Source organism: Scaptodrosophila lebanonensis, unplaced genomic scaffold (assembly GCF_003285725.1).
Source record: "Scaptodrosophila lebanonensis strain 11010-0011.00,11010-0021.00 unplaced genomic scaffold, SlebRS2 tig00000168-arrow-arrow-pilon, whole genome shotgun sequence".
In the NCBI taxonomy this organism is placed as follows: domain Eukaryota; kingdom Metazoa; phylum Arthropoda; class Insecta; order Diptera; family Drosophilidae; genus Scaptodrosophila; species Scaptodrosophila lebanonensis.
The window spans coordinates 467,770-489,493 of NW_022060601.1; the positions used below are offsets into that span (position 1 = coordinate 467,770).

The following is a 21,724-nucleotide window of genomic DNA, read 5'->3' on the forward strand; positions in this document are numbered from 1 at the left end:
ACATACCTGATCCATGCCAATCATATCACGTTCCTGACTCACGGCATCGAGAAACGCATCTTCCCAGAATTGCATTTGATTCCACAGATTTAATCGATCCTTGCCTAGCAAGCCCTCGAATATATAAACGCGCGGACTATCTGGCGATGGCGACGAAGATGTATTTATTAAATGGCCGCCAGTATAACGGAAGCCAGCACTTAGAGTAGATTTGCCAGACCACAGGTTGCCGCTGCTCTTTTTTGAGTCCTTTGAGGTAGTAGTCTGTAAGATTAGCGTTGGAACAGCATTAGGTATATATATGTATAGATATATGTACGATATATATACATATATATCGTACTTTTCAGACATGCCCGCTTTAACTCCGATTCCACAACTTCCTGGCTATGATGCCAATGACAGAAAAAATACTAGCACACAATTGTGTGTAACTGCTACTTGCTCCATTCTAGTTATTTTTGCCTGGAGGCTATTTACGCATTCCAAACCACTAATCATTGATAACCCATTGCTGAATTCAAATTTCTGATGACTAATTGGCGATTAGATTTTTAATAAGCCGCCGAGTTGTATTGTACTTACATTTTCGTATTCTGTATCTGAAACTGTCGAGCGGCAGCTGGTGGGCATGCGCATGCTGAGACTGCCAGCCGGCAGTAGATCACTGACCACGGAGAGCGCGCCCGTAGAGCCAGCAGCCTATGAATTACAATATATACGAGATTTGTATATATAAGTACAAATATATAGCGGTATAAAGCTTGACTGCAATGCCGTGGCATGACGGCACACAGGCGACGAGGTGTAGCCGTGGACGCCATAGAACTACATCTGCCTGTATATATTTATATGCTAAAAGGGGGCTCCGTATTATATATAGCAAGTATGTTTAACGATATTTATAAGTATTTATATAAATATATGATTATATTAAGATTCGCTATAGCTATGGATGAGATAAACGCGCCAAGTTCAACTGCGGACAAGTAACCTGCATACATACATATGTCTAAAGTCAGGGACTTACATCTGAATCGAAGGACGTCAGCATATTTTTCAAGGCACTTCTTTTCTGTGACAACATATCCTTGAACATATCTGTAGTAGACTGTCCATCCTGGCTATCAGCTGAAGAAAGGCGACGTGCTGCTGCCAAGCCTGAAGCTGGTGGACCTGCACGTTCCGTGTGCGTAGAGCTTTTGCGCGACTCCTGAGGTGAAGCCCATTCGTTACCCACGCCTGAATGGGAATCGTTTGGGCTGGAAGGAGAGCGTAGATTCTCACGACTTCCCATGGGACTAGCTGCATGGCTAGACATCAGGCTGGATGACATATCGCTGCCATCGTTGATCTCTTTGCTCCAGTAATGTGTGTGCGCTACCTCCATAAGTTGAAAAACGGAAGCCATACCACCCAAGCCAAAATTGGTAAAGGTTACATCTAAGCCTCCAGCAATAGCCTGGACGCACTTAAGCATTCCTTTCCATACGGGTTTCGTAACGCACTGAAATTATACAAATTTATACTTGAATTAGTAGCTCCGTTTCTCTTCCTCCCAGTTTTTTGTAATCCGCAAAAAGTCAAGCGTCAGATGTTTCATAAAGTACTCAAATATAAATGTATGCCATGTTCCCAAAGAAAAATAAGTAAAAATGCTAAAGTCGGGTGTCCCGACTGGGAAATACTCTGTACATATGTTTAGAAAAATTATATAAATTAAACAAACCTGTACTCTCCACAAAAAAGGAAATTAAAAAAAAATAAAATTTTTATAGCCTGTACCCAAAAGGTGAAAGGCTATACTAGTTTTGTGCGCATGTATGTACCACACAGAAGGAGGCGTGGCAGACCCCACAAAGTATATATATTCTTGATCAGGATAAGAAGACGAGTCGATAATAGCCATGTCCGTCTGTCCGTCTGTCCGTCCGTCCGTCCGTCCGTCCGTCCGTCCGTCTGTATGAACGCAAGGATCTCAGAAAGTATAACAGCTAGAATAACCAAACTTGATATCCAGGTTCTCCTAAGTCCGAGAAAGGACGAGTTTGTTTTTTCTGATGCACCCCTCCACTCCCCCGCAATTCGTGTTTTTTCCTATAACTTCCGTAATTCTCGGAATTTTTAAATCAATTTTGGTAGGTACATCCAGTTAGTACTAATGTGTCTAATGCGTATATGTATGCAGCAACAACAACAGCTGCGGGCAGCGCTGCCGGCAGAGCTGCGGACAGCACATGAGCAGAAATTTTATTTATGGCTACAACTTTCTTTAGAATTGACCTATCATGACGAAACTTCACACGCGGACAATTAACCTCTAACTGGATGTAACTACCAAAATTGATTTCAAAATTCTAAGAATTACGAAATTTATAAACAAAAACACGATTTGCGGGGGAGAGGAGTAAAAAAATAAACTTGACCTGCCTAGAGCTTATGGGAATCTGGATACCGAGTTTGGTTATTTTAGATCTTGTACCTTCTGAGATCCTTGCGCTCATACAGACGGACGGACGGCTTGTCACCCTGATCAGGAATATATATACTTTGTGGGGTCTGACACGCCTCCTTCTGTGTGTTACATACATGCGCACAAAACCAGTATAGCCTTTCACCCTTTATGTAAAGGCTATAAAAACTTAAGAGAATTAAAACAAGAGAGAACGCTACAGTTGAGCAAGCCCGACAGTGTAATACCCTGTACCCAGGTAAACTTCCGTCACTGAGTTATATGTAATTATATATAAATTATGTGTGCAAAGTTTGGTTTAGGTAGCATTCGAAATGTGGACGCTGTTGACGAAATTCTGTAGCGGGGGAAGGGAGGGGGGGGCGGGGGGGGGGGGGGGAATTCCAAAATACACATTTTCTGCGTATTCACATAAGGCATCTTGGATTAAAATTGGATGTCCCTAGGTGTTATAGTCTCCAAGATATAGGCGATTATACGAATGGAAAATCGGGAAAACCCCCATAGGCGGAAAGTGGGGGGAAAATCAAAAAATAAAACAAACTCGTATAGCGTACACACATAAGGCATCTTTTTGCAAAATTTGGTGTCTCTAGCTCTTATAGTCTCTGAGATCTAGGTGATCATACGGGCGGACGGACGGACAGACGGACAGACAGACAGACAGACAGACAGGCAGACAGACAGGGCTAGATCGACTCGTCTCGTCATGCTGATCAAGAATATATATACATTGTGGGGTCTGCCACGCCTCCTTCTGCCTGTTACATTTTTCAGCTCGCGCAAACCTAATATACTCTTGTACATTTCATGTACAGAGTATAAAAAGAACTGCTTAGCTCTAAAATATAGTAAAACTGAAGTCTCACTGATACTGGGGGTACTCACTGGACACTGTCCGATCGGCCATACAATGATTCCTGCAGAAGCTGCAGAGACGTAGAAGAGGAGGAAGCACACTGCCCTGCATTAAGCAGGCGAAGATTAGCTACACTAGGGCGGCCATTTCTTAGCAATCTAGCAGAAATACTCGGGGTGGACCAGCTCAATCAATAGCCATCGCAGCCAAACCTAACCTAACCCTCCACTCCCCCGCTAATCACAAACTTTCATATTTCCCGTTATTCTTGGAATTTTGAGCTCATATGATTATGTGTCCGTATGCCAACTTTCATCATGCAGATGATGAAGAAAGTTATAGCTATAAATACAATCTCTACCGAAGCTCTGCCCGCAGCTGTTGATGTTGTCGCTGCTTTGGTTCAACTTTGTGCTGCATACATGTAAGATGAGAAGGCAGGATAGTGAGAATGGCGGAACACCTAGAAGCAGCATCGCCATCAGTACTCGGTACTCATTTTGGTTTTAAGCAGTCAGTAGAAATGTACTTAGTTGTCAGTAGTAAGTTGTCAGCCGCACTACAAACACAGTCGTCAGCCGTAAAGAAAGAAGCAGAAGTCAGCAGTCAGAAGAAGAAGCAGAGAGAAGCCGTCAGAGAAGTAAGCCGTCGAACCAGAGTGCATTAGCTGCATATGCTAATATTCGCCATTATCATTTTACATTATATTCCTATTTTAAACTATATCATATATCTTGGTATCGTTATCAATAATAAACATTCTATGATACACAAGATCACATTTGGGGGCTCAACCTAAAAATTTTGAAAGCTGTGAAAAAAAAGTGACAAAAAGTGCGTGAAAAGTGGCATGCATACTCATATGTACATTAAATTCAATTAAAGTTGCATGAGTGCCAGAAAAACGAGATCAGGCTACAAACCAAAGCCGACGCCAGTACCCACAGTTGCAAAGCCGAAGCCAGTGCAAGTGAGTCAGTTTATTCTAAAAGGAAAAGCGCCAGTAGTCCCAAGGACAAAAAATCCGTCAGTTTCAACGCGGTCGACGCTCGCGAAAATGAATAACAAAGAGGACAAAGAAACCGTTACAAGTGAGCACGCACTGACAATATCATATGAGACGATGTTGCCAGAAAGGTCCGAAGGCAACAGAGAAAAACAAGAGAAAATGCAAGAAGAAACAAATAGAACCACAACAGCCGAAAACAGCGTTACCATGCAACAGCTAGTGCAACTATTGACCCTGAAATGCCAAACGGAAGACAGCAGCAAAGAAGAAGGCAAATTGGTGGTGGAAAATTATTCTAAAATTATTCCGGAGTTTGACGGTGAAAATATGCAAGTGGAAAAGTGGTTCACAAATTTTGAATTAAATGCAGACGCGTACGGTTTGAACGAAAAACAAAAGTATGTTCAGGCACGCGCCAAGATGACGCGCACAGCAGCATTGTTTTTGGAGTCTACGTTCATATATATACGAGTACAAATCGTTGCGTGAACAGGTGATCGATGAATTTCAACGAGGCAAAATTTTCAGTGCCGAAATTCACAAACAATTAAGTGCTCGCACAAAGCGCAAAGATGAACATTTTCATGATGGATACTGAATCGTTAATTCGATATGTTGTGGATGGGCTAAATCTTAAAACTGATTTTAAATACAATTTGTATAGCTGCACATCGTTCAAAGAATTGCGAGAGAAATATGAAGTTTACGAAAGTGTAGCGGAAACAAACAAGGAAGTGTACGCAGAGAGAAAATAGTTTGTACCAAACAAATACAACAACAAAAATGCAAATGTAAGAAGCGAAACGAAGCAGCATTGTTTTAACTGTGGTGCAGTGCATCATTTGCGCAAGGACTGAAAAGCTGAAATCAAGTGCTTTCGTTGCAATAAAACTGGGCATATGTCAACAGAGTGCACATGTTCGGCCGGCGTAAATGTTGTATATGAAGCAAAGCGTCTCAGGGAGATACAAATTAATGATGCAGTGGTCAATGCACTTGTCGACACCGGAGCAGACGTCTCAATAATGAGAAAGGCAGCATTCAACAAAATCGAGATCAACAATATGAAGGTGTTACACAAGTTCTTGGTAGTGGTTGATGGTGACATTGGATGCGACGCGCTGCTTGGGTACGACTTTCTATCAAAGTTTAATGTCACACTGACGGCGGCTGGATTTAAGTTTTCTCCCCCTGCTGGGGAGGAGACTCAGGAGAATAATCAGATAAGTATTTATAATGTAGTTAAAACAAGAAAGGAATGCTAAAGTCGAGCAGGCTCAACTCTTAAATACCCTGTACCACCCCACAAAAAAGTAATTAAATTAATTCATTAATTTAATTTAATTAATTAACTAAACTAATTTAATTAATTAACTAAATATTAACTAATTAAATATGAAATATTCCATGCATGCATACATACATTTACATTTACATCAGAATCGTGCCTTATGCGTGTTTGTGTACTTGCACATATGTATGTATGTGTGCATTGGGCCTGGTTATATGGCTATAACTTCCGATCATTCTATCATAATGAAACTTGGTATACGGATATATAATTACGAACCTAATGTGACTACCAAATTTTCAAAATTCCAAGAATTACGGGAGTTATAGAAAATCGGTAATAGGGGGGGAGTGGGGGGTTCAATCAGAAAAAATTAACAAACTCGTCCTTTCTCGGTCTCAGGAGAATCTGTATTCTAAGTTTGGTTATTCTAGCTCTTATACTTTCGGAGATCCTTGCGTTCATACAGACAGACAGACGGACAGACGGACATGGCTATATCGACTCGGCTTGTCATGCTGATCAAGAATATATATACTTTGTGGGGTCTACCAAGCCTCCTTCTGTGTGTTCCATGTGCACTCGCACAAAACTAATATACCCTTTGGGTACAGGGTATAACAAATACTGATCCTGAAATACCTCCTCAGTTCAAATCTGCTGTACAGCCAATGATATCCGAGTTCAAGGCGACCGAGAAGACTGCTGAGTGTCCGATCGAACTCAAAATAGTTTTGGAGAACAACATCATGCCCTTTCGGCATGCACCAAGCCGCATTGCCATCAATGAAGAATCAGCAGTGAAGCAGCAGATCGACGAGTAACTGGGCGCAGGCATAATCCGGCGCTCGTCTTCGAACTTCGCCAGTCGTATTGTGATAGTCAAGAAGAAAGATGGAACCAATCGGATTTGCGTTGACTATCGGCAGCTCAACAAGATGGTTCTACGAGATTGTTTCCCAGTGCCAGTGGTCGACGATGTTTTGGCCAAGCTGCAGGGCGCTAAATTTTTTACTGTAATGGACCTGGAAAACGGATTTTTTTCACGTTCCAGTTGAGGAGGAAAGTAGAAAATTTACAGCCTTCATTACAAAGCAAGGGCTATTCGAATTTAACAGAGCACCATTTGGATTCCGCAATTCACCAGAGACTTTTATTCGATTCGTGAACTATGTGTTCCAAAATTTAATAAACGATGACATTTTGGATCTCTATATGGACGACATCATTATTTATGGATTGACAGCAGAGGAATCTCTCAAGAAGATTAAGATAGTTGTTGACAAAGCAGCTGAGTATGGGCTAAACATTAAATGGAAAAAGTGCCAATTTCTGCAGACAAAGATCCATTTCCTTGGCCACACAGTGGAAAATGGACACATAACGCCTGGAATTGAGAAGACGAAAGCCATTTCCAAATTTTCGGTGCCATATAACGTTAAGGCTGTACAGTCATTCCTGGGATTAACGGGCTATTTCCGGAGATACATACAGACGCATCTAAAGATGGATTTTGCTGCAGCACTTCTACAGTGGAACGACGCCAGCCTATATCCGGTTTCCTTTTGGAGCAAAAGGACCACTGAGGCAGAAGCTCGTCAGCACAGCTATATTCTGGAGGCAAAAGCAATTTTCTTGGCATGTAAGAAGTTCCGACAGTATATTTTGGGAGAACCATTCACGCTTATAACCGATTGCGCGGCATTCAAGCAAACGCTTTCCAAAAAAAGACATACCAGGTGAAGTTGCACAATGGGTCCTATACTTGAAGGACTTCGAGTATAAAGTGGAGCACAGGAGTGGAGATCGTCTGAGGCACGTCGATTGTCTGAGTCGCTACCCACAGCAAGTAATGGTGGTCACGTCAGAAGTCTCAGCCCGTATAAAAGCAGATCAACAAAAAGATTGTATGATCAAAGCTATTTTTGAGATTCTAACCAGCCGCCCCTATGACAATTTTAAAATCAAAGGAGGATTGCTGTTTAAGTCGATAGAAGGAACTGATCTGCTGGTTATACCGAAGTCGATGGAGCAAGAAATAATTGTCGATTGTTGGACACTGGGCTGTTCAAAAGACAATGCACTTGATCAAGCAAAGCTATTGGATACCACATTTGGAAGGAAAAGTTGCTCATGTTATCGCGAATTGTATTAAATGTATTGTCCACAACAAACAGTTGGGTAAAAAGGAAGGTTTTCTTCATCCCGTCGAGAAAGGAGGAGAGCCATTGCACACATTGCATGTTGACCATCTCGGACCTATGGACGCCACACCGAAGCAATATAAATACATTTTTGCTATAGTCGACGCATTTACTAAGTTCGTGTGGCTGTATCCGACAAAGACAACAAGCTGCAAAGAAGTTCTTAAAAAGCTCGACAGCTGGTCGGAAATCATCGGTAATCCCAGTCGCATCATCAGTGACCGAGGGTCTGCGTTTACATCTTCAGCTTTCGAGGGGTACATGAGCAAAAATGGTATCGAGCATGTTTGGAGCACCACCGGAGTGCCCAGAGGAAACGGCCAAGTAGAGCGCATTAACCGATCGATACTACAAATCATATCCAACTTGTCATCAGAGAGTCCTGAAAAATGGTTTAAGTTTGTGGCTAGAGTACAGAAGGTTATAAACAGCACCGAAAATGAGGTGTTGCAACTGCGTTTAAAATTGGGTAACCTAGCCGCAATCCGCCGAACATAATTCGTAGCTGGGAGAAAGCTAGCTATCTGGGACCATATGAAATTACAAAAATTAAACGTAGCGGGCGATATGAAGTGCGCAAGGCTGCAGACGTCGAAGGGCCGAACAGCACGGCAACAAGTTGCGATAATATGCGGCTTTGGCGATATATCGCAGATAACGAAGACTCGTGGTCATCGGAGGCCGATGACTAGTACAGGATGGCCGAATGTAAGATGGGAAGGCAGGATAGTGAGAATGGCGGAACACCTAGAAGCAGCATCGCCATCAGTACTCGGTACTCATTTTGGTTTTAAGCAGTCAGTAGAAATGTACTTAGTTGTCAGTAGTAAGTTGTCAGCCGCACTACAAACACAGTCGTCAGCCGTAAAGAAAGAAGCAGAAGTCAGCAGTCAGAAGAAGAAGCAGAGAGAAGCCGTCAGAGAAGTCAGCATTAGCATTAGAAGAGTGCATTAGCTGCATATGCTAATATTCGCCATTATCATTTTACATTATATTCATATTTTAAACTATATCATATATCTTGGTATCGTTATCAATAATAAATATTCTATGATACACAAGATCACATACATATGTATATGCATATAAACACGCTGAGACACGATTGTGATGGAAATGTTTGCTGTTAAAACTGTACATAAACATGTCTCAATTTTTGTGTGTACATATATATGTATTGAATAATTTGTATTTATTTAAATTTCTGTTAATATAATTTTTAAAATGTTTTGTTTTAAGTTTTCCTATTTTGTGGGAGGGAGTACAGGGTATTTTACGGTCGGGCTTGCTCGACTGTAGAGTTCGATGAAATGTAAAGTTTATATAGATTCATGAACGCATATTAAAGAACAGGTGGTAACCCCTATAAATACCATATTCTAACGATCTGTTAATTTTTGTATGTATACATGTACTAAAATCAGTCATATTCGGGATAACAATTTATCGCTAAACTTACCACATCGTCAATATGATCGTCTGGTGCAATTTTTTTGTCCAACGTCTTGTTTAGCTTGCTGAGGACAAGAGTGCGATAAGACTCGTCCTCCATAAGCTTTTTAAAACGATTTAGCTTTAACCAGCCCACACCTTCGCCTGCCAGCACCTGATTAGTGACATCCTTAAGGAAAGTCTGGTTCTCAGCATTGCTGTGCGAACGTTCTTGATTCTGCTGACGCGTTAGGTCCTCCTGTGTCTGACGCGGACCGGAGTGCTTGATAAGAGGCGTGCGTTCAACTAGACCCTTCCGGCTGGGAAATGGGTCGAAATTGATGCCCGTCTTGTTTTTAATTGCAGTTATGGATGAGGTTTGTTTGTGCTGCTGCTGTTTTTGTTGCTGCGGAGGCGAGTGCTTCTGTTGATTCTCTATGGATGCAAATGTAGCATGAAAATTTCCTACTGAACTCAAATGCGCTGTACTTACTTTTTCCGCCAAACATTCCCGAAAACATCGTCGAAGTGGAAGAAGCAAGGCCATTAAAGTCGCTGCCAATTGATGAAAAGAAATTGTTCCCACTTTGTTGCACCTGCTTTGTAGTTGCTAGCTGTGTACCAGGTACAGGCGTATTGCCCGGCGCGCAGGATTCATCGATTTTGATGATGCCCTTTTTTGATGCAGCTTCTTTGGCTGTTTTAGTCAGATCCCCCAATGTTGATTTACCTACATAGGTGAGGTCTTCGAATGTGTTTTTGCTAACACCCGCAGCCTGTTTTGACACCTCAAGCGCCTGTTTGGAAGCTTCACCGGCCGCTTTTTTAGCATGTAGCGTGAACTGCACGAGAATAAGCATAACAAATTTTTTTTTGTTAGGACAACAATCGAACTACAAGTATGTACTCGCAGCACTCCATGCCACTCAACATAAAGTGCGGGGTGAGACAATGAGGGCAGTAAAAACAAAACAAAACCAAACTGAGACACAATAGCGAAAGATACCGCCAGACTGGAATTGATCCCAGACCTGATGTCGATTTTGTACAATTTATGAAGCATTTACTTGTATTTGAGTATGTATGTAAATATAGTATGTATGTACTTTTCAAATTTTACGAAGCTTATAGTTTGCACGGCCGGTTCGAAAACTGGCAATGCGCGGGGAGCATCGAACATGCCAATTCACGTTTTTATACCCTGTACCCAAAGGGTACAAGGGTATATTAGTTTTGTGCGAGTGTACATGTAACACACAGAAGGAAGCGTGGCAGACCCCACAAAGTGTATATATTCTTGATCAGCATGATAAGCCGAGTCGATATACCCATGTCCGTCTGTCTGTCTGTATGAACGCAAGGATCTCAGAAAGTATAAGAGCTAGAATAACTAAACTTGGTATACAGATTCTCCTGAGCCCGAGAAAGGACGAGTTTGTTCATTTTTCCCGATGCACCCCCCACTCCCCCCCCCCCCACTATTAACGATTTTCTATAACTCCCGTAATTCTTGGAGTTTTGAACTAAAATTAGGCTGACACATCCAATTAGTAATTATATATCAGTATACCAAGTTCATTATAATAGGTTGATAAAGAAAGCTATAGCCATATAACCAGGCCCAATGCACACATACATACATATGTACAAATACACAAACACGCATAGACACGATTCTGATGTAAATGTATGTATGCATGTATGGAATATTTTATATGTAATTTAGTTAATTAATTAAATTAAATTAATTCATTAAATTAAATTTATTTTTAATTTTTTGTGGGGTGGTACAGGGTATTTAAGAGTTGAGCCTGCTCGTCTTTAGCATTCCTTTCTTGTTTGTAATATTCGATTTTTGTATTGTACTCGTATGTCAGAGCTGCTCTAAGGTGCTATAAGGTGCCAATCCATCCTGTCTGTCCGTGCAAACATCAACAACTTTTGGAGCCAAATTCATCTCTATATATATAAAACAGTTTGTCCTGACTGACTGACTGGCGATAAGCGCACAAGAGCTAGGAAGCTGAAATTTGGACACAAGTTGCCTTTCACGGTGTAAGTGAGCATTAAGAAGCAATTTTTTTTCCTGGGCCTGAAATGTTGCGATAGTTCCGTGGAAAAATCGGGACACGAAATTGAATGTAATTGTGCAGACACCATTTACGTGAGTTCAAATTCCGAAGAAGGTATAATCGTGCACGACATATTTTGTATATTTCTGTTAATTTTTATACTCTGTACATGAAATGTACAGAAGTATATTAGGTTTGCGGGAGCTGAAAAATGTAACAGGCAGAAGGAGGCGTGGCAGACCCCACAAAGTATATATATTCTTGATCAGCATGACGAGACGAGTCGATCTAGCCCTGTCTGTCCGTCTGTCCGTTCGTATGAACACCTGGATCTCAGAGACTATAAAAGATAGAGACACCAAATTTGTTTTATTTTTTTGATTTTCCCCCCACTATGGGGGTTTTCCCGATTTTCCATTCGTATAATCGCCTATATCTCGGAGACTATAAGACCTAGGAATATAAGACCTGTGAATACGCAGAAAATGTATATTTTGGAATTTCCCTCCCTCCCCCCTCTCCCCGAAAATGCGATCTTCTCTAACTCCCGTAATTCTTGGAATTTCGAACTAAAATTTTGCAAATACCCCCAGTTGGTTATTATGTGTCCGTATGCCAAGTTTTACTATGATAGACGGGTTTAACGAGAAGTTATAGCAATAAATATAATTGCTGCTCAAGCGCTGCCCGCGGCTGTTGTTGATTTTGCTGTTTGGTTGACTGCGAAAATGCTTACACAGACACGAATAGATGCGCATAGGCATACATACACTCACACAGACGCAATTGCTATGTAAATGTGCAATTATAAACCCTTTACGTGAGATCGAATACCAAGAGAGGTAAAATCGATCAAATTTTTTTTTTTTTCTTAATTTTTTTTATTTTCTATAATTATTGTAAACATATGTACAGAGTATTTCAAAGTCGGGACACCCGACTTTAGCTTTTTTACTTGTTTTAAATGTATGTAATTATTCTACACAGGGTATTTCAAAGTCAGTGATTTGAAAAAAGCAAGAAAATCATTCCACCTTGTTTATGTTCCTTTTTTGGAGGAGGAACTTGAAGCTCTCAGTGCTAAAATTCATGACAGGCGGGAGGGAAAGTCCCTTTTAGAATGACTAATTAATATAACGAGCAGTATTGGCAGCACTGACATTTATACTTATGTGTGTTAATGTCTTCATATGCGTGCATGATGACAGAGTGTAGCTACAAACCTTTTCAAAAGTGTGACGCATTTTTTCATCAAGATCTTCATCCGGTGCATGCTATACACATATGGACAGAAAAGCATGTGATCATCCCGGATTTTGTTTTGACATTTTTGTTCAGTTTATTTTTTTTTTTTTTTTTTTTTTTTTTTTTTTTTGATAATTTTTAGGCAAACATAATAGAAGATATACCACAAAACCAACAAGTATCACAACAGCACATTAAGTTAGAATCGATGAGGCGTGGTAATTAGCTTACCTTGTCAACGTGAGCCAGTAGGCCTTCCTGACTGCTCTGACGCGTAGTCTCACGCACTAAGTCCTTGGCATGCGAAGCAAAATTCTCGAAAAGCAAACTTTGGGAGCTTTGCCGCCCCGGACTGCTCGAGCTGGAGCCTGAGCTGCCAGTACGCGCTAAGATATCAGTTACACCGGGTTGCTTGACTGGCGGAGTCAGTGGCGGCTACAATATAAATGGTATTAGACAGGCCCACTACTTTTATATACTATGCATCACTCACCGGTATTTTCTTTTCCGCCCGATCCAGTTCACTAGAATTACGTTCTACTTTACTGGCCGGAATAATCTTGCTCGCTGCAGATGACACTGATTCCGCATCTGGCTCTACGCTAACTACCATTAAGGTGGCTTCTAAGCGCATAGCTAGCGGCGTAGTCAACTGAAAAGGGCTAGGCTGAGTTGGTTGCACCATTGAATTAAGCGGAAAGTCGAGCTCCGAGTCGCGATTGATGCTGGGCGAACTAAGATCTGAGCGACTGGATGAAGACGATGCGGGGGACTCAGCTCGTTCCCCTTCTTCCTTGGAGGCTACTTGATCGGCGAGGCCTTCGGGATATTGCAGCTTGCTTGGTGGATGGTACACCAGCGCCGGATCCAAATTGGACGAAAGTGTTTGTGGGACTACATGAGGCCGATTGTATGAGCCGAAAACATCGTGCAGGCTAGGCGACAGATCCGAAGAGGCCATCTCCGACACAAAGTCACTTAACGAGGAGTAAGAGGAGCTGGAACTGTCCCCGCCCTCTGAGTCAGAGCCACTTTCATCGGTAGGTTGGCACTCGAGCTGCTTCAACGAGCGCAGAGCGCCGTTCAGCGAACTACCATCGTCCCATACAGAAAAACGTATGGGTGTTAACGAGTGCGCGAACCACTTGGGCTTGTCTCCCACCTGTGTGGGATCCATAACCCCGGTCTGCACGCGTAGAAATGCCACATTTGTGGGCGTCAACGACCACTCAGCAAGGAACTCCACCGCTTGCGTGCGTGCGAATTGATTGAGAAAATGTGAAGCTCGCGGACGCGAGCGTAGAAAACTATTTATCTGAAAGGCGACCACGGGCCTCGGATATAGACGCAGTGTACGCGTATGTTCTGCAAAGTTGGCCAGTGTGTTCTGTGCATTAAAAAAACGGACCATTGCCACGCGCGTTGCGACATCCACGGAATCAACATCCGTACCGTATACAAATGGGTTAAGTGCTGGAGAGTTCATGGGACTGGGCTGTCGCGAAGCTCCTCCTCCTTGGGCAGATACCGAATTCCGTTGGCTAGCCTGTGCCGAATGAGGCGGAGTCTTCATCGGCATTCGTACACTGAAAACCCCGAAAAGAGCATAAAAACTATTAAAAGTGGTTTGAGCTTCTTTTCTTAGTGATCCTTTCTTTAGTTTCAATAGGAGTTTTCTTATTTATGCCCGACCTTTTTGAAGTGAAATTTCTTATGTCAGGGTTTTATCTGCTGCATCGACAAGGTTTTCTGTAACGGCGCCAGCCAGACGCACAAGCAGATTGATGCAAAAAGAAAAACACGTAGTCCGTCGCTCGTTGCTTGATTTTCCGTTCCTGTTTCTTGTAGTTTTCGGTGTTTTTTGATGCGAAATTGAACTACACCAATAGCGCGGTAACAGGTGCAAATAAATGAGGAGGAAGTAGACCAGCTGGTAAAATTAAAATTATGAATGTAAACAAAAATCATCTTCTGAAAACCGACACACGCACCAAGTGTATTTTGTTTCTGCATTAATCTGCGTCTGCTTATGTACGACTACCTGGTACATACTTGTAGTCTATGATTTTTAAGGGTCGCTGTTTCTTGTAGTTTTCGGGTTTTCCCACGTAATGCGAAATAGAACTGTGTTGTCTAAGGTTCTTCAAGGCTTAATCGCCAACCATCGGTGACTGCGGGTTTTCTTTTCTCTAGCTACGTTTAATTATTTCTCTAGCCATTTTCTAGCTGGATTTCTAGTTTTTATACCGGTTTTTAAAGCCATTTTCTATCTGTTTTCTTGCTCGACAACCGAAAGCGATAACAGTTTTCTAGCCATTCTTTTCAAGCAAAATTTACATTAGTCAAAATGTCATTGATGAATAATTATAAAGAATCTTTACCAATCTAAAAAAAATTAACTCAAATTAAATCATTCAAATAAACCATTAAATTTCACTTTAACCCAGAGTCGCCCTTACACGCATTTATTTTTTCTTTTAAGGATTCCTTTACTTACCCCAAAAGCGGCGGCTCCTGAAGGCTGTCCCGAACCGAGGGAAGTAGTTGCTGTGAGGACACAGCTTGGTTCGATGCTGTCATCGAGGTAAGCGCCTGTGGATGGATCGAGATATATGGCTTAGAAACGTGAGTTTCGGGTAAAACACTAAAGCTCGACGGAAACATGAGTAATTATGATATGGTCTAACGCATGAACGCATGTTCGCTTTACGAGTAGAAGGGATTGGATAGTATGCTACTACTTTTCGAAGAAATGACTGGTTATGCATGCAGACGAAAACAGAGCAACTATTTGTCCAGAGGTCAGACACACCGGGAAAGTATACGTACATTAAGAGGGAAAAGCGGATCTCAGGGGAAGTCAGCAAGCTAGTGCAGCGTTAAAAGGAGTTTAAAATTATGTTCATGGAAAAAACTTCTACTAGGGTTGAATTAAGTACTCGTAGTTGAATAGTTCCTCTTAGTTGTCAAGCGGTTTTAAAAACCGTTTTTTGCCAACAGAAGCTAATACTAACAATAAACTCGCTGCTGACACTCAAACAAAGGTACTTATAATTATGTAAGTATAACTACATTAAACATAATAGTATTTACGAGTATTGTACAGCCGATAGCCGTACAATAGTGTTGTAATGTATATGCGCATGCTCTCAATCCTATATGCATATATTGTATGAATATATGTACATATACGTTTGTAATTAGTGATGTAATGTATACAAGAAGATATAAATACAAAGTTTCAACCAAAAATACGGAAACGAAAACGAAAAAAATATTGAACATATGTAAGCGATATTTACACCAAGTCCAGCTTCATCCATTAGTATCATAGCCTGCATTTTGTGTGTGTTATTAATTGATGTCGTTAAAGTTGTGATGGTTTTAATCAAGTAGTCATATATAAATTATATATCAAATTCATATAACAGAATGCATGAATTGTAGAGTTGTAGAATAGAAATAGTAGTAAAGTAGCAGATAAGTATTTGTTTAAGTGAAAATTGTTGTGGCACAGAGCGATTTGTTGAGTGGTAGCAAGTGTCGAATAAAAAATAGAATAGTAGAAGTAGAAAAAACATGTAAAGATATGTAGTCACATATGTATATAGTATAGTATATTTAGAGTATATTAAGTATATTTAGATTAATGATATGTGCATTCACATATAATATGACAGTACTATATTAATGTACATGTACTTGTATGTTGAATGTAACTGCATCTCTAAGTTTCAGTGTACAGATATGGAAAAGATTGACACGGTTCAGGAATTTACAACAAAATCACCATCAACGTCAACCCGTAGAATTAAGTGCCCTGTCCAAAAATCGAGTATCAAACAGAATGCTAAAGTCTAGCAAGCCCGAAAATGAAATACCCTGTACCCAAACAAGCTTCCAACGGTAAGTTATATGCGCCCATAGCAGAGGCAAAAATAAGAAGAAGAGCGAACACCCTCCTGCAGTTGGGGACGTAGTACCGTAAAGAAATGGTTTGCTAGATAATTTTTTCTAATCAACCGATTTTAATGAAATTGTAGAATCTACCAAGTTTGGTCAATGTGCACTCTGCTGTTTGTGAAATCCAGGCGTTTATTCAGACGTTAGGACATGTTAGATCGGTTTCTCTCATCATGCTGATATATTCTTTTATGGGTTGGAGATGTTTCCTTCTGCATGTTACATACTTTGCACAAACCTAATATACCCTTTTTACCCTACGGGTACAGGGTATAAAAATATATGTAAGTATTAACAAACAAATATCTTCTGATCATCAACATTATCACAACACCTAGTACTCAGATCCTAACTACAGCTACAGTAGGCTAAAACTCACTATAAGTACGAGTAGAATTCTAGAGTCGTCCGTGTCCGACTCGTAAATATTTAATTGAATTTAATTTTTTGACAATATTAAATTTTAAATTGATTGAAAATATAGGGTATAAATAACACCATATATAAACCTACATAGATATGTCTATGTAATTATATTTATGTTTATCTATGAAACAGACTGTTGCATGTACTCATATCGTAAGTCGCAATCGTAAAAAGTTGTTACCCGCGGATCACACAATCAGGTGTACATGTTTCTGTAGACGATATTTTCAATAGTTTTGTTGTTGTTTCAACTGAATTTCTCAAAAAGGGTATTCTGGTAAGGGATTGCTGTTTAAGCTGCGATTTTTTGCTGACATGTGTTTAAGATTTGATTTGACTAAACTGCTGCTCACTAGTGGCTGGTCTTATTACTGAAAATTATATACATACATATGTATATATACTTTTCTTTGTGATCATTTTATATAAACAAGCCGTCAGCAATAGCAAGACTCAATTTAAGCCAAAAGGTAAACAAGACTGCTACTTACAAAATTTTAGTCCAAGATACATTATGTGAATACGCTGAAATGGTGTATTTTGAAAATTCCCTCCCTCTCCTCTCACCACCGCAATTCATGATGTTCCATATTCCATATTCCTATATTTCTTAGAAATTCGAACAAATTTGGCAATACCGTCAGTTAGTTATTATGTGTCCGTATGCCAGGTTTCATCATGAAAGGCTGATTTGAATGGAAGTTATAGCCATAAATGTAATCTTTGCCCAATCTATGTTGTTGTTGTTGCTGCTTTGGTTCAACTCTGTACTGCAAACATGCTCACACACACGAATAGGCACGCATAGGCATACACTCACACAGACACAATTCCTATGAAAATGTTTTTTTTTTTAATTTTCTTAATTTATATACCCTGTACTCAAAGGGTACAGGAGTTGAGAGTTGAGCCTGCTCGACTTTAGCATTCCTTTCTTGTTTTAATCTTTATAATTATTCTACACATATGCACAGGGTATTTCAAAGTCAGGACACCCGACTTTAGCTTCTCTTCTTGTTTTTAGGTATTAAATGTCTATGTCGATATTCTTGTACATAGCTGATTCCGATATATAATGAAAGAAACCTTTTGATATTGGCTATGGAAAATAAAAATACGATACGTATTTGTATTGCATTGTGGTTTCCTAATTCCCAGCGTAATAGTAATCATTGCTATTATCTTTTCGAGTATATTCTCCACATTAATCTTTCTATGATCTCTATTTACAATTAATTTATTCGTTTTCAAAAAGAACCTATTGAATTTAACTCGAACAGCAATGCAGAATAACTTGAAGATTACGGTTTAATAAACCAAGAGCCGATATTAATTTATTACCAAAAGGGGTTTAGATTTAAGTTTTTAAAAAAGGCACATAACAGCATTACACAACATACATATGTACATAGAAAAGATGTACGAGTACGAGTATAAAAATCTCATTTGTGTAGACCGTGAACACGACGTAGACAACAATAAGCGTTTTTAATATTAAATGGTTTGGCATAAATAAATATATGCATGTTAAATATTATCCGCTTAAACGGTATATATTTAAATTAGCCCTTGGAGCTACCAAAAATTGAGGAATCAAATGGTATGGTATGGTTTCGGTATTAAATATTGAAAGATATTCAAGGATCCGTGAGGTATGTTGTACTGCTCTAAAACGAAGCGAAAGGAAATGTTTTGAAGCAACGTTCTAGATGTCATCTGTTGAATTTCATAGACTGTTCAGTAAAAATTTAGCATTTGCATCATTCGTTACACTTTCTATTTTTTTTATTCAATGTATACAATAGGTACCCAACATATCGGGAAAGTGTCGGATATGGCAGTATATGATTCCGCAAGCTATATGGATCCGAGACTGGACCAGCTTGTGGTCTATACTGCCGTGCTAGAGCATCTGCTTAAACAGAAAATACACTATGAGGAAGAGCGTGACATGGAACTGTTACGTTTAGAACGCTTTAAGTGCGAGGGTGCCAACGAATATCGTCTGCATGTGCAGGAGCAGGTGGTCAAGAAAGTGCAAGCCATGCTTCCCAGCATTGTATTCAAGGTGCGTAACGAGTACGATAAGTTAGACCGGTTTCTGCACGCCCAGGAAGCTTTGAAGCTGCTCAATGCCAAGCTTTTTGAGAAGGGACTGGAGCTGCTTCGCGCCTGCGAGGATGATCTTAAGCGAACTTTATGAACGGAGTACTCTTTTGTTTAAGCATGAAGTCAATGGTTTCTTCCATGTGTCTAAGTAAAATTAAAATGTGCTTGATAGTCGTATCATTAAATACATCACCATAACTATCACCAACACCACCCATACCATACCAAATCTTCCATCCGCATAGGCTTGTCGCTCACTTTTTAACTTCATTTAGGCAACAAATTCAATTACTTTGGTTCTTTACCTGCTTAAGGTGATTCTTCAATATTGTGCCCTCTGGCTCAGGTAGTGGTGGTATTTCCTCATAGCCACCGGTCGGTGGCGATAGCTTCGTCGAGTCCAAGTCTACCACCCAAATGTCATCGGGAAGTCTGAAAAGAATAAACAAATGCTTTTCAAATTAATGACGGGTGAGATACCTTAATAGCTTACACACCGAAAGTTTTTCTTGTACATGAGAAACGAAGCCGGCACTCCAATAACAAATGGCGTTGGGGCTAAAAGCAGTTGCTCTGCACAGCTGAGGCATGTTGGCAGCAGAGGTATAACCGGAAACATGTATTCTAGCGGATACAACATAGTCACAAATGCCATGACCGACATGGAGAGCGCATTGTAGTCGCGCGATTGAAACAACACCTTGTTCTCCAGCATGATCAGCGTCCAAACCTTGAGGCAAGTCTCAACGCCCAGTAGCTCCAGCGGCAGATGCAAAGGAAAGTCCACAAGTGAGAATCGCGTGTGGTCAGGCAAGGCAAACAACAGTGGCTCATGAACTGTCGGCGATAGTACTTCGACCTGAAGAATCGCCAATAACACAAGAGGGATAATTAGTTATGTACTACAAAGATTGTTGGTTAAAAAAGAAACTAATCAAATCTTAAAGTTCTGCACGTGTCATTCCTATTTCAATCACATGATGTAACGCACTCATTTTAATCGAATCAGAAAATAATAAATGCACAGCGCAAAACTCATACTCATAAATATCAAATTTCGATACGATATGTGGCGCTAGTGCGACTCTTGTACACCCTGTACCCTTCCATTTTTCCACCACATTCCATCAACTAAAACGAATTGTCCTTATGACAAACATAATTTACCGATTTGAAAAGAGTTTCAGATTATGTTGAGGCACAATAAAAAACATTGTTCACGCGGACAGATAGACAGGGCTAAATGGAAGAGTCTTGATTTGCTGTATATACTTATACTCGCACTTACATATACTCTTATACCTTTCAAGCTTAAAATTGACATATTTAAAGAACATACATAGTATCATGTACATTTCTTTTCAAACACTTTTTGGGATTGAATATTATATTTGGAGTTCATTCATTAATTTTGCTATCAATATGACCAAAATGATGTTTTCGTGAAACTGAACCATACTACGTACTCTATATATCATTATAAGGCATATGGAAACTCACCTCGACGCGAGTGGACCCTGGCACTGGAACTGGTGTGGATAACAGTCGCAGTATCCAGGTTTCAATCTCACGCACATCGTGCAGCACAATCGATGGTGTTGTTTCGCTAGCATGTCCGGCCAACACGGTCCACACATTATCTCTGTTTAGCTTCTGCGAAGCACCCACGCGTTTTGGCGATGACGATTCATTGCATGCATCGATTAGTTTTTTTAGTATGAAGAGACACTCGCGGAAAGTTGTAAAAAACGGATGGTGAGAGATTATGCACAAAGATGTTAGTGATTGGTTTCGCAGCTTGGTGCGTTTACGTGAGGCACGTGGCGATGGCGAGTGACTCCCTCCCGATTCGGAGTCGACCGAAGGCGCCATCAGCCCAAGCTTTGGAACCGGCTGTGGCGGATGTGGTGAGTTTCCAGAATATGAAGGATAGACCGGATTCTGTCCAAAACGACGCTGCTGATCGGAATCACGGCGTGAGGTTAGTTCGCGATCTGAATCACTAGGTGCAACGTTACTTCTGTAGTCGCTAGAAGTAGTTAAGAGGCCGTAACTATTATGGAAGTGGTTTAGAATTGATTAAAACAGAATTCAAAGCCAACTACCTACACACTGTGCACTCATTACTAGGTGCACGCACACATACGTGCAATACATACAAATATATACAAAGTTAATTAATGAAAGGAAAGCAATCTGCTCACGGCCGCAAGCAAATCTAATAGTGAGCTACTTAAAATCAAATGAAATTGTCATAAACAATTTTCGATGTGAATTGCTCAAAAGCTTCAAAGTATTAACATACTGCCACGAAATTTTTCTTAATACGGCCTAACACAAACCTGTAATAACTATTTACTTTTTGTTTCTTTAATCTTTAATTAAAATCTGTCCTGGGTTGGACAATTATTAAATTTTATGACATCTTTGACATTTCAATCATGCTTCCGTCATAATGGTTGCGTCGTTATTCGAACCGATGAACAAACTCACATTGTGGGATTGCAACTCGCTCATTCAGCTATGCCAAGCCCTACTATTAAATGTAAAAATAAAAAATATATCCATAGCACTACAAATTTGAAGAAGTGGAAAAACCTCGTTCACTTGCTGCAGTGCTGATAGGAACATTGTGTACATGT

At 40.3% G+C, this 21,724-nt stretch overlaps 2 protein-coding genes across 2 annotated transcripts in view; one reads left to right on the plus strand and one right to left on the minus strand.

Moving 5' to 3' along the window:
• LOC115629898 (MAP kinase-activating death domain protein) overlaps window positions 1-21,724 on the minus strand; it is a 55,215-nt gene that overhangs the window by 19,665 nt on the left and 13,826 nt on the right. The window contains exons 5-17 of the mRNA XM_030526499.1: window positions 20,583-21,111; window positions 19,580-19,941; window positions 19,388-19,514; window positions 15,887-15,919; window positions 15,082-15,176; window positions 13,078-14,170; window positions 12,816-13,019; window positions 12,563-12,613; window positions 9,761-10,109; window positions 9,296-9,702; window positions 1,031-1,507; window positions 586-702; window positions 7-264 (exon numbers count right to left, since the gene is read on the minus strand). Of these exons, the coding sequence (XP_030382359.1) occupies window positions 7-264; window positions 586-702; window positions 1,031-1,507; window positions 9,296-9,702; window positions 9,761-10,109; window positions 12,563-12,613; window positions 12,816-13,019; window positions 13,078-14,170; window positions 15,082-15,176; window positions 15,887-15,919; window positions 19,388-19,514; window positions 19,580-19,941; window positions 20,583-21,111 (4,102 nt within the window). The remainder of the gene's footprint in view (window positions 1-6; window positions 265-585; window positions 703-1,030; window positions 1,508-9,295; window positions 9,703-9,760; window positions 10,110-12,562; window positions 12,614-12,815; window positions 13,020-13,077; window positions 14,171-15,081; window positions 15,177-15,886; window positions 15,920-19,387; window positions 19,515-19,579; window positions 19,942-20,582; window positions 21,112-21,724) is intronic.
• On the plus strand, window positions 18,769-19,290 carry LOC115629900. The gene has a single exon (XM_030526500.1). The coding sequence runs from the start codon at window positions 18,808-18,810 to the stop codon at window positions 19,174-19,176; it is 369 nt and encodes a 122-aa protein (XP_030382360.1). The 5' UTR covers window positions 18,769-18,807; the 3' UTR covers window positions 19,177-19,290.